The sequence below is a fragment of the Trichomycterus rosablanca genome, chromosome 6 (assembly GCF_030014385.1).
Source record: "Trichomycterus rosablanca isolate fTriRos1 chromosome 6, fTriRos1.hap1, whole genome shotgun sequence".
Lineage (NCBI taxonomy): Eukaryota > Metazoa > Chordata > Actinopteri > Siluriformes > Trichomycteridae > Trichomycterus > Trichomycterus rosablanca.
The window spans coordinates 15,002,205-15,016,120 of NC_085993.1; the positions used below are offsets into that span (position 1 = coordinate 15,002,205).

At 39.3% G+C, this 13,916-nt stretch overlaps 1 protein-coding gene across 4 annotated transcripts in view; it reads left to right on the forward strand.

The window, feature by feature from the left end:
* Positions 1 to 13,916, forward strand: part of tox2 (TOX high mobility group box family member 2) — a 213,897-nt gene that overhangs the window by 187,113 nt on the left and 12,868 nt on the right. For all 4 annotated transcript variants that reach the window (XM_062997478.1, XM_062997482.1, XM_062997479.1 and 1 more), the window contains one exon: positions 5,431 to 5,661. In XM_062997478.1, the coding sequence (XP_062853548.1) occupies positions 5,431 to 5,661 (231 nt within the window). The remainder of the gene's footprint in view (positions 1 to 5,430; positions 5,662 to 13,916) is intronic.

Below are 13,916 nucleotides of genomic sequence, written 5' to 3' on the forward strand. Positions count from 1 at the left end.
TTAGAGTACAGTTATCATTATTTAGGACAAAATTTCAATTATACTTTTGGAGTTTGGAGATTTGCACTTGTAAAATAAGTCTGGCAGTGTGTTTGAGGAGTTTGGTATTTTCTCTTTGTGTCTGTATGGGTTTCATGTACTCTGCTTTGGTAACTCTTGGTTCTTAAATGAGTAAATGTATTAGTGTGTGTTGATTGCTACCTGGTCCAGGGTAAATTCCAGTCCTGCACCAAGTGTTTCTGGGTGGTATCGGAAACACCTTGACAATGACAGGATGAAACAAGTAGTAAAATTGAGTAATGACTGTTACCAAATACAATTGGGACAGTGAAAGAAAAAAGGAAAGCACTTTCTTTCTTCTCTATAGAAAGACAGACAGACAGAAAGAAAGAAAGAAAGACATTTAATGTTTTATCATCTTTATTAAATTTGCTAATTTGCTTAAGAGGTTGTTTACAATCAGAATATTTGTGTGTGTTTTATGATGACAAACCAATTTATTGTAATCGGCTCTATTTAGATAGTTCACACATAACTCTAATATAGCTTCACATACATACATACATACACATCCTTTTTGCTTCTGCCCTTTTTGTCTCTCTCAAGCTCATTTCGTCCTCTCTATTTTTATTGTCCTAGAAATCCGATTACCTCAGCTTGTCCATCAGCCTCTTCCTTTATTGAAAGTGTCAGTTGGAATTTAATTTAATGCGCTGGCTGCTAGAAGTCCCTCATTATCGCGGTGCTGCATGCTTAATTGGAGCCTGGAATAAAAAAGAGTGAATTAACTTACACAATGCCTAAATTACATTGTTTCAGACCATTCGACTAGACGAAGGTCTATTAAAAGTTGCTAGAGGTGCTTCATTTCTGTTGTTCTTTGTATTTTTAAGTGAGACTAACCTGAGTATTTTAAACAAACTGTATTGTTCTGTTATGGCACAGAAGGCTGTTTTTTTCAACAATAACAATTAGTGCATATTGAATTATCATGACATTTTATTTGCTGGAAAGCAAAGTGTTTGGTCCACTTTCGCACACTAACCCACCCACACACACACACACACATATGTATCACACCCTTACACACCCACACACACAGACTGTATATGCATGTGGCAGTTCTTTAAAGTGAGCATTGTTTCTCTACTATGTGGTTAACACATGGATGTGTTTCTGCAAAGTGTCAGGGATTTTAATAAATGTAAATCCTTAGGGCGATGTGTGTGTTAGCTGCTGTTTTGGCTGTTTTCTCATGGCTTGTTCTTACCTACACAAATGAGTCATAGCTCAATCAGAGAGGCTTCGGTTTGCATACTCATCTGCAGCTGTGTACAGGTACACACACGTCAATGTGCCAAATATTATATAGTGTGAATTCACGTTGTCACACATATGAAGACATGCAGCTTGAATTATTCCTCTAGATTATTGTGTGCATAAATTCATCCCACACTTTATTTTTTTTCAATATAGTGTCATTTGCATAACAATATATTGCACACTGTACCAACCGCCCACTTCTATGTGTATGTCTGTATATCGTACACCTTGTTAGGCTAAGATTCATTTTTTATTTTATTTATTCATTTTCCTTATTATATGCAATAGATTCAGAAAGTATTGATATCCCTGTGACTTTTTGCACAGTTTATTGTGTTATGAATTTCATTTTAAATGGAAATCATTTTCCATCAGTTTTAAGTTAATCACCCATAATGACAAGGTGAAACATGTTTTTGGAGTTTGGAGGTTTTTTCTTTCTTTCTTCTATTTATTTTTCACAAAAGCATTTAGAACAAGCCGCTCAGGTGGCCCAGTGGTAAAACACACTAGCACACCAGAGCTGGGATTTCGAATACATCGTATTAAACCTCAGCTCTGCCATCCGACTGGGCTGGGCGGCTGCATGAACAACGATTGACTGTTGCTCATAGGGTGGAACAAGCCGGATAGGGATTCCTCGTGACTGAGCGAATTGCGGCCTCTGCTGGCTGGTTGATGGCATCTGCGCAGAGTCGAGGAATAATGCTGATCAGGGTATGGCTCTCCATGCACAAAGCTCATCGGCATATGAACTTGCCTCATGCAGGTGAAAAAATGCAGTCGGCTACTGCGCACGTGTTGGAGGGGGCGTGTGACAGTCTCGCTCTCCTCAATCGGGATGGGGGTCAGCTCCAGTAGAGAGGAAGCATAACACAATTGGGTATATGATTAGAAATCAGGAGAAAAAGGGAGCATTAAAATGCATTAAAAAAATATTTAAAACCTTTATTTTCTGTTTCGCAGCAATTACAGTTCATCCCATTATTTATAGCAGATTTTCTCCATCAGATGGCAAGTGTCAAGTAACTGCTATGTTCAGGTCTCTATGTTTGATGGAGTACTGAAGTCCTGGCTTAGATGCTTAAGAACATTCAGAAACCAAAGTCACTCCAGTGTTGTTTTGGCTGCATGCTTTGGCTCATTGTCATTTTGAAAAGGGAACTATTAACACACTCTGAGTTTTCTGGCACTCTAGAGGTTTTGTACAAGAATATTCCTGTATTTGGCTACATTTATCCCTTCCTTAATTCTTATCAGTCCCCTTCTCCCTGCTACCGAGAAGCACCCCCATAGTATGATGCTGCCACCACCATATTTCACTGCAGGGATGATATTAATATTGTATATGTCCAGAGCCTGTTTTGCCAGCTGTAGTGTTTGCTGTTCTGCTGAGTTCATTCATTTTCCATCTAATCAGACCAAAGTCCTTTATATACTGTTTACAGTCATATTCCTTTTTTTTTACTCAACAGTGACATCCGTCTTGCAACTTTATCAGATATAAAATCCTGATTTATAGAGTGCTAAAATGGTTACCTCCATGACCATGACCCATCTTGCCCAAATGCCCAGTTCTAGGAAGGTTCAAGGTTGTGCCATGTATTTTTGTTTGTTTTTTTATAATTATTGAGGCCACTGTGGTGATGAGAACATTTACAGCCTTATATATTGTTTTATATTCCTGTGGAAATCCACAGACAGGTCATTGGACCTTATGGCATGCTATATATTCTTTGTTGGTTTAATCCTTTTTATTAGTTTCAAAGTATGAAACTGATTGCTGCAGTAAAACAAAGAGCTGTAAACCAAACTTAAAATCGGATTTAGTTCTAAACTGGTTACAGGCAAATATCAAAAGCAATGTGATTGGCTGATAGCACTATGGCACCATAAATGATCAATGTGGAAAGTCTATGAGGGCACTTGATTATACCACCAAGAAAAATTTTACCTTTTCTGATCGCTAGGCTATCTGACTAGCCAAACACAGCCCTTAGTCCTTAGAAGTCTTACCTGTACTGCTGTCCAGCAAGCCCTGTCATGCATTATTTCTAGTCTTCTAGTCTCGCTACTACTTCCATTGCCTCTTCTCTCAATATTTTTACTTGCTTAAATAATAAAATTGTTTCGTTTCGAACCTGTAACTGCATCATCAGACCAAAACAAATATTTGTCTGCGTCAGATCTCAGTTGAAGCCATGTAGCACTGATTCAAATGGGATATTTAACAATGCCTGCTTAGCTTGGCCTGCAGTACAGAAATCAATTTATCTCTGAATATTTCAGCACACTTTTTCCAGAGGTCTGTTCTGTGTGTGTGTGTGTGTGTGTGTGTGGATGGAGAGAGAGAGATAGAGAGAGAGATTGTCCATAGCCTGTCAGAGCAGATTATTTAAACTAGACTGGAGTGAAAGCACTCTTTGGGTTTAACTGTATCCTATCCCATTTTTTTATGATGCTTGCAGCTAAAATGCATCTCACGTTTGCTTAATCAAACACACGCATAACTAAAACCGGATTATCACTCGAACGCCCGAAAGCATAAATTAAACTGCATAGTATAGCATTTTTTTTTCTTTATTTAGTAGTGCATTGTAGGATTCCACCTTTAAATGCGCCTGAATGAATAAATCAATAAAACCTGTTGAAATAAAAACCTCTTTGTAGGTAGCTCCTCTAAATAAACACAAATAAACAAATATCACTAACTACACTTTACAATTTTAGACCCAATTCTTCTAATCTTCATATTATTATTATTACAGCATACTGAAGGACTCTCATGATCTTTCTGCCTGTACACAGTTCATGCTAGGCTAATTAGCCAGCCTGTAAACTATGTGATTGTGCTACCTACATAAAATATTGTGTCTATATTATTGTAGCTTATACTACTATTGACTATTCAACAGAAATTCACTCAGAGTGAGATTGAAAACAAGCGTGCTCTCTGTCTGCAACATGGCTTGCTGTTTACAATTTAGCAACTAGCAAACTGGGCTGCTAGCTACTAATATGACCTACATAGAATTGTGGTTAATTACATTTAAAGACTTTAATGTTGCTTTTGGTTTCCTGTTGCAAATAGCACACAGTGCTTCAGACTTCTGATACCATCATGGCTAGTGCCCACATTTTACATTATACGTAGAATAGAACAAAATAGAATAGGATAGTATAGTATAGAATCTGTATTGTGTAGCTGTATATGTTTGAAACAGCCAAATATACGATACTGTTGTTTTCCACATGAGTATATTTCTACCTATGTTTCTAGATGTTCTAATTTATATAATTACAAACCCCATTTCCAAAAAAGTTGGGACATTTAGCAAAATACAGTAAACCCAAGAACCTGTAATTTCTTAATTCATTTGAACCTTTATTTAAATGAGAAATGTACAAAAATTATGTTTCATGTTTTGTCTGACCAACTTGATTGTATTTTGGTAAAAAAGCACATTTTAAATTTGATGCCCACTCAAAAACAGTTGGGACAGAAGGCCACTCAGGTGGCGCAGAGGTAAAAACACACGCCGGAACCAGAGCTTGGATCTCGAATACATCGTATCGAGTCTCATCTCTGCCTGCCGTCTGGGCTGAGCAGCCACATGAACAACGATTGGCCTGTTGTTCAGATAGGGGTGGGATATTAAAAAAGCTGGATAGGGACTTTCTCATAACTAATGCAATTATGACCTCTGCTGGCTGATTGATGCCGCCTGCACAGAGATGGAAAAAGAGTGCTGTCAGGGTGTCTCTCCGTACACAGTGCTGATCTGCACTGCACTCGTCAAAGTGTAGGTGACAAGATGCATACGGCATGCTGCCCACGTGTGGCCACGAGGGGGCGTGGGTTAGCTTCGTTCTCCTCAATCAGAGCAGGAATTGGCATTGGTGGAGAGAAAGCATGACGCAATCGGGCAATTGGACACGTTAAAAGGGAGAAAAAGAGGAGAAAATGCATAAACAAAATATATTTTTTTAAAACAACTTGGGACAGGGGAAATATAATATTTTATGGACTATTTAGGTTAGAACACTACTGTGGCTGGTATTGAACTTGTGTGTAAATCTCTTCTTTCTTCTTTGTGTTTTTTCAAGATCACGGGTGAAAAGAGACCCTCGTCAGACATGATGAAGCCCAAGCCTAAGCCCCAGAAGAAGAAAAAGAAGAAGGACCCCAACGAGCCTCAGAAGCCTGTCTCGGCTTATGCCCTCTTCTTCCGGGACACTCAGGCGGCCATCAAGGGCCAGAACCCCAATGCCACTTTCGGAGATGTGTCCAAAATTGTGGCCTCCATGTGGGACAGTCTAGGAGAGGAGCAGAAACAGGTCAGAAGGTTTACTTTCATGTGAAGTGTTACTGTAGATACTTTCAGTTTATCTGTGTGATTGTTCATCTTGATGTCAAGTGCTGGTTTTTGGTTTGGAGCTTTTTCTATGGGGCAAACACTTCATCCCTGCTTCAAACACTTAAGGTAGCTATTTGCAGTGCTTTACTAAACTGACCAGCTTTTCTCAACTCGACAAGAAGCCTGTCCAAATTCTTAGATACCTGAAAATGCTGCCTACTATGGTGTCTTATATAGCCTGACCGATTGACGAGGTAGCATCCAAAGCTTCCTTAACAGTGAATGCAATCCCAGCATTCAGTGCGGCACAACTTGTCTCACAAAAAAATGACAAATATGGTGGACGGATGTGGAAAACGAATTGAGTTCTTTTCAAATGTAATGTTCAAATGTATTGTAAAGATTTACAAGTGTCATTTATTTCCAAATTTGGGCTTGGCAGTCAGAGTTTAACCGTTTTCAGTACACAGAGGGAGATGTTAGCTGGTATGCTAGCGGCTTGTGCTGCCTCAGCCCTATGGTGTTAATGGCCTGAGGCTAACTGTGTTACTAGTTACTCTAAGTAGTGTGTCTGACTAACCTGCCTTATAAGTTTGATGTCTTATTAGAATCCTCTCTACTTAGACAGCTTCTTAGGTAGGCAGCAAGGCAGCTCTATTGGTTTTCGAACAGACCCATGGTGTCTGGTACTAGGATGTTAAACCAGGTTATTCAACTTCTGTACTTTGAGAGACGGACAATCCTACAGTGTATCCTGGTGCCATCTCTTCACCAGACCCATCTGTCCACGTGATCTTGAAGAAAACAGGATTCGTCAGACCAATCTGGCTTTTTCCATTGCCCCAATGTCCATTTCTGATGTCAGTGTGCACAATGTAGATGCTGTAACAGTGACCAGCAGTTAGCATGGGTGCATTGACAGACCTTTGACTGCACTCCCCTGTACACAGAGGAGTCTGATGCTTTATGTATTGTTACACATTCACCTCATCATCAGTATTAAAATTTTCTGCTATTGGAATTACAACAGCCTTTCTGTTGATCCATACCATGGCTGTCTGTGAGCACCCCCTGCCTCTTTTTCATAGGAACAACCCAGATCTCTGGCCATAATGATTTGGTTCATATCAAAGTCACTTGGGTCTTTATGCTGATCAAATCTGCTGCATTCAACATGTGAACTATTAGAAACTACAATCAGCTTAACATGTAATATATCTTTGACCAGGACATGCATGACTGTTAAGAAATGGGCATTGCCATGGACATTTTAGAGGGTAGTCTTAAAGTTTTGGCTCATTTCAGTGTAAACTGGAAATATAAATATTGAAACTTTTATTAGAACTGTATTTATTACTTTTATTGGAATTAAATTGATATGAATTCTTGACAGTACTACAGATGTTTTATGCAGGAGTGCATGTGTGTGTGTATGAATACATGTGTGTCTGTAGGTGATTGTGTGTGTGTGTGTGTTTGTGTGTCAGTAATGAGCTGTGCATGGAGCAGAGTGATGATGTGTGTGTGAGACAGAAAGAGGGGCCTCAGTATTTTTAGAAAATCCTCCATAACAAAGGCCTGCTATTGCATGTCAAATAAAAGCACCTGTCTCCATGACGGAGTACAGAGCACTCACCCTTCTGCCATGTGATATTTCTCTCTCTCTCTCTCTCTCTCTCTCTCTCTCTCTCTCTCTCTCTCTATTTCTTTTTCTCTCTTTATTTCTCCATCTCTTCTTCTTCAAGAGCTGCTGTGTCCTTTTATGTGCAGTTAATTTTTGCCTCCTTCCCTTCTCTCCTCTTCACCATGAATCTTCATTTTGCTGCTGACACCCTTGAATGTGAATTCCTCATTTCCTGGGCCCTTTTATTTATATCTGTTGCCTGGTGATTTGATCATGCTGAGAATACAAGATTAGCCATCGGCCGGCGCCCTTCTTTTCTCCCTCAAGGACATCTGCTCTCCGAAATGTTATTGTTTGTGCTTCTTAACCCTTCGTCTGCAAGAATGTTTAACCATATGTGCTTGGTCATGTTGCTTTTGTAATTGCTTGATATTTTTTTGCCTATCATCTCATTGTACTGCATTATTTTTGAGGAGATTAGCTCTGATTAGCTCTATGTCCTTAAAGACCAGTTTTATTTTACCCCGATAATCATAACTATGCATGCTTGTGTCCTAGAAAAATATTAATTTAAATTTATTTATTTATTTTAAATTTTAAATTTAAATTTAAATTTATTTAAAGTTAATACATTTGAAACGTTGGGTCACATCTGTTTGACATTAGTGGAGCTGATGAGGTCATCAAGAGGTGACTCCCTCTGTTCTACTTACCACACAATGCACCACATGGCATTTTATAATAGTAACAGTGTCATTAGTATTACTGATAGTGACATACTATTTAGTCGAGTAGTATTTATTATTACAAGAAAGAAACACACATATAATACATACATACATACATACATACATACATACATACATATTATATAAACAAGCTATTTGTATGGATACCTATTTGCAGCTATAACAGCTTCCACTCCACTGGGAGAGCATTTTACAGGCTTTCTTCCCAGGAGAGTGGAGGCTGTAGGTTGAAGTAGAAGGGACTAATTCCATATTAATGCCTGTAGGTGTAATGTGCACTTTTCTCTATATAGTGTATATAGTGTATCATATACACTGATCAGGCATAACATTAAAACCACCTCCTTGTTTCTACACACATTGTCCATTTAATCAGCTCCACTTACCATATAGGAGCACTTTGAAGTTCTACAATTACTGAGTGTAGTCCATCTGTTTTTCTGGATGCTTTGTTAGCCCCCTTAATGCTGTTCTTCAATGGTCAGGACTCTCCCAGGACCACTACAGAGCAGGTATTATTTGGGTGGTGGATCATTCTCAGCACTGCAGTGACACTGACATGGTGTTGGTGTGTTAGTGTGTGTTGTGCTGGTATGAGTGGATCAGACACAGCAACACTGCTAGAGTTTTTACATACCGTGTCCACTCACTGTCCACTCAATTAGATACTCCTACCTAGTTGGACCACCTTGTAGATGTAAAGTGAGAGACGATCGCTCATCTATTGCTGCTGTTTGAGTTGGTCATCTTCTAGACCTTCATCAGTGGACACAGGACTCTGCCCACAGGGCGCTGTTGGCTGGATGTTTTTGGTTGGTGGACTATTCTCAGTCCAGCAGTGACAGTTAGGTGTTTAAAAACTCCATCAGCATTGCTGTGTCTTATCCACTCATACCAGCACAATATCAAGAAATTAAATTAATAATAACTAATGTTATTATATGACATGTTGTCATTAGCTGGGAAGGTTAGATGCAACCAGTACTGATCATGCTGAAGGTGAAAAATTCCTAAGGCAAATTATCAAAGAACATGTATTGTCAATACACCTGCGTACAAAATTTGTACACTCTCCAAAAAAGATTAAAAAAAAGAATTGATTTATTCATCCACAAGTGTCAGGTTTACAAAAAAAATACTAGGACAGGTGGTCCAGGCAAAGTGAAAGAATACATAAATACATTGATTTAATAACTGTGCATGACCCAATTGACACTACTGTAGTGAATTAGTCAAAATCTACTAGTTGGTTATGTACACAGATACTATTAACAGGTCTTCACTGGGATTACTTAACAGTACCCATTTATAGATGGTTCATATATAAGACCTTTCTATATGACAATAATTTAATGGATTTTACAATTTGTCTGAGGTAAATTACAAACTGGATGCTTTTGAGTCTATTGCTTTCCCCTGTAATAAAGATTGCAGATCTGTTTTAAAGTCCTTTATGGAAGACATTTACATTTTAGCCCTAAACTGTAGTACTTGTACTTGACAAGCTTAGCAGATGTTCCTCATTTTATTTACAGAAGTGAACTAGCATATAATCTGTGTAATCTGGTCATTCCTGCTTCGCATCTCCAGAATTATAAGAAAACAGGAGTCTTATCTGCCTCCTGAAGAGCCTCACTGATAGCCTCATTGACGTATGATTGATAGACATCCTCTCCAGTGAATGACATAGTCATAGAGGAACGACTGGCTAGCATGTAATTCAGTGGGATTCTGCTGCACTAAAATGAGGGCTAATTTTGTTAGCATGTTTCTTTCCTGTCTTTACCCAGCTGAGTAGTACTGGGTGAGTAGTACTGTATTTTATGACATAGAGAAGTGAACATGCCACATTATGCAACATAATGTTTGTATCCTGTTTGACTGCTAGGACAATTGGGGTATACCCAACCAGCTAAATGCTGGCACCTTAGTTCATGTTTACCATCAGTAGAAATGCTTTCTTTCCAAGCCTTTATTAGCCTTTATTTTGGATCACCCTTATTAACCCTTTAGCCCTAAACTTGTAGTCTACAGTAGTGGTTCTTAAGTGGTTCTTAAGGGGTCCTGTTGCAAAAAATAATTACGCATAATTAGACGGGAAAATCATGTCAAGTCAAATTTACTTGTATAGCACTTTTTACAATGAACATTGTCTCAAAGCAACTTTACAGAATCCAAGACCAACAGACCAAAAACCCCTGTTGAGCAAGCCGAGGGCAACAGTGGCAAGGTAAACTCCCTGAAAAAATACAGGAAGAAACCTTGAGAGAAACCAGACTCAGCAGGGACCCCCATCCTCCTTGGGTGGCCTGGAGGATAATTTGAATAAATAGAATTTACACAAATCATACATACACAAAATTAAATTGAACTAAAAGTTATAACTAGTAAAAATAATTGGAGTTCTTCATTATTTGTCTGTGATAAAGTCCATAGTGAGTTCTTGACATTTTTGGTGCAAACAAGCCAGGTTTCCGTCACATCTAGCAGGAGCAGCATTGTTGGCACAGCAGTCTCGACGTGCAGTCTTTAACCTCGAGGTTAAACAACAGAAGATGTCGTTAAAATAATCAGGCTATTGTGATGTCATAACATACATTGAGTCTTTGGACAAATATTTCCCACCTCAAAAGTTCAACGAATGACCTAGATTCAGTTGTGGCTGCAAATTCCTCTGACGCAGACCCAGATGACGAAGCTTCTACCATCAGTTCACCTGAAGTAAACCCACTTTCTTAATCTAAATCCGATTTATACCCTAATTATACCTTAATCTTGTGTTTATCGAATTTCCCATGAACAAGAACACAAAATCTTGATTGAACACGTGAGAATAATATCATAACCCGTATCAAGGGGTCCCAAATGTATTTTTTTTAACCAAGGGGGTCTAAGATCAAAAAGGTTGAGAACTGCTGGCCTACAGCATTCAAAAGAACATAAAGTAAACTTGTCGTACATTGAACACAGTGGCAAAACAAACCCAGATATTCAAATGAAGGTTTGCTTTTCATCTTTCTTAGTTTTCATGTTTGTTTTGCTGCTTGATGTGTTGTCCTTGAGTCTTTGCTGGCATGTTTTAGATGTTTTCTGCTATGGTACAGAAGTTTAATAACCCTGCCTTTTTATATTAATTCCCATGGGATTTAATGTTCTGCGCTTTGCAGCCAGCCTCATTAATTTCCAGCAATTCTAAGAAGATATATGGTATTCTACAGCGACGGCTAACAATGCAGAACCGTCTGTCATCACTTTATTGTGCGGTTCTACAGTAACGAGGTGTTCAGAGTTTCTCACAGCAAGGCTGAGGTTATGAGATTAAGAAATATTACGATTGAGGTGCAGAATGGGATTTAGTTGAAACAGTTCAAAGTAGTCTCGGTCAAAGAGAGAGAAAAGAAATGAGCGTGTGAACGATAAAACAGAGAGATTTTCTTATTTCCTCAATGACATCCCTTGAATCTGAATCCTCCCTTTATACAGTCTGAGCACTAATCAAACCCTTCTCGCTCGCTCTTTAATTCTCTCCCCCCGAGGGTACGCGCCCCGTTCATCGTGTCAGGAGGTTCCGCAAGTTATTGTCTTCCATAATTAACCGGTTATCAAACAAGAACATTTCATTAAGGTACAATTACCAGCTAATTCTGCTGGGGGGCCACCTGCCATGTCAGGATTAAGAAGGCAACGCGGCGCTTGTTCACGCCAGCAGCAGGCCCACGTTCGTTAGTTCTAATTCACTGGGACCTGCTCTCTCCCCCCCTCTGACGGCTTCAATTGCTAATGAATCCGCTCACTTTGGAATAATTAGAAATCCTTAGGCGTGTTAATTTATTTAAGAGTCACTGTCGTTAGACCCACTCATTAGCTCGGGTTAAATTAATTTGAAATCTGAGCTGCCGGGAGCTCCTTGAGAGTTCATTATTACGAAAGCCACACAACTTCGTTCAATATTTAACTGTTAGCGATGCAAGGGCTCAGACGTAAAGCCTGCATTATCTATGCTTAAGATTTAATAATCTTATTAACGTTGAGGATCTTTTGTCATTTGTTTGACATTGTTTCAGATGGGGCAAGATAGTGCGATCGGAAATGTAAAAAAACGATCACCTCAGTATTCGCAGCCAGCTACGTTTAGGTCTTTGAATCTTCTGTTTAATCAGATTAAACAGATGTTTTGATGTGTGTGTGCATGTGTTTGTCTTGAGGATGCTTATAATGTGCTTTATTACGATCTCTGCATCTTGTAATTTGTGCCATTGGTAAACAGCTCATAATATATTCACTGACAAAATCAAAATCAACCTGGATATATAAATTAGTACGATTTATTGAATATATTAGTAAATTAGGGATGTAGTGAGTGCAATTTCTGTTGTGTTGTGTTCATTAGTGTCTGTAACATTTGCTTATATTTTTAAGCATGCATACTATTAAAACCAGTGGTAAACATACACAGAATAGCAATCAGAGCTCTGCCCAGCCATATATAAATGTTTAAATGATGTTTCTCCTTCGTGCACCACTGTAACAAGCTCCCCAGAGAAATACAGCACTAGCACTGTTGTATTATTTTTCCTCATCAGTTTAAGCACCATAGACACATTCACCACTTTAATGTTGTTTTTCTCATCAGTTAAAGCAGTGCTCTCCTCTCAGTGCTCTCTCCCCTCAATACAATGTGACATCAGTTTTTCACCACATTCTAACATGTTTTCTCCCATCAGCTTTAGCCATTCTGTCGTCTCCCTCAATTTCACAGCGAATAGATTTTTTTTTTGTTCACGAATGGAGAAAATGATTGACATGCCATTACATTAGCCTACATTCCAATCTTACCATTTCTCAGTGGCTTCATTCCATTGCTGTAGATTGCCTTTCGTGTTAAACCCGGCTGTCTTTTTCTTCTCTTTCGCTTTCTCTCTTTCTCTCTCTTTGTACTGTTTCTTTGATGTGACACCCACTCTGATAGAACGATGGGCCTGCTTAATGAACTCTCCAACAGAAATGCTGAAACCCCAAAAACCATTTCTTTTTACATTGTCTTGACCCAGTATTTTAGGAAATATCCAGTTCATAAAATTACATTTCCATGATGAAGTTTCAGGGATTAATCTTAGACATTGGGGGGTTAGGGGGGTTAGGGGGGTGGGTGTGACATTTTTGTGACTGGATTTAAACATACTGGAGAATACAAGGGATGGATGGGTTGTGGTCAAAAGTTTAGGCGATATGCACAAGGCACATGTATGGGACAGTGGTAGCCTGGTGGGTAGAGCTTTGGGCTGTCAACCTGAAGACCTGCATGCTTTGTTAGCCCCCTTTCATGCTGTTCTTCAATGGTCAGGACTCTTCCAGGACCACTACAGAGCAGGTATTATTTGGGTGGTGGGTCATTCTCAGCACTGCAGTGACACTGACATGGTGGTGGTGTGTTAGTGTGTGTTGTGCTGGTATGAGTGGAACAGACACAGCAGCACTGCTGGAGTTTTTAAACACCTCACTGTCCCTGCTGGACTGAGAATAGTCCACCAACCAAAAATATCCAGCCCCATGGGCAGCATTCTGTGACCACTGATGAAGGTCTAGAAGATGACCAACTCAAACAGCAGCAATAGATGAGCGATCGTCTCTGACTTTACATCTACAAGGTCGACCAACTAGGTAGGAGTGTCTAATAGAGTGGACAGTGAGTGGACATGGTATTTAAAAACTCCAGCAGTGCTGCTGTGTCTGATCCACTCATACCAGCACAACACACACTAACACACCACCACCATGTCAGTGTCACTGCAGTGCTGAGAATGATCCACCACCCAAATAATACCTACTCTGTGGTGGTCCTGTGGGGGTCCTGACAATTGA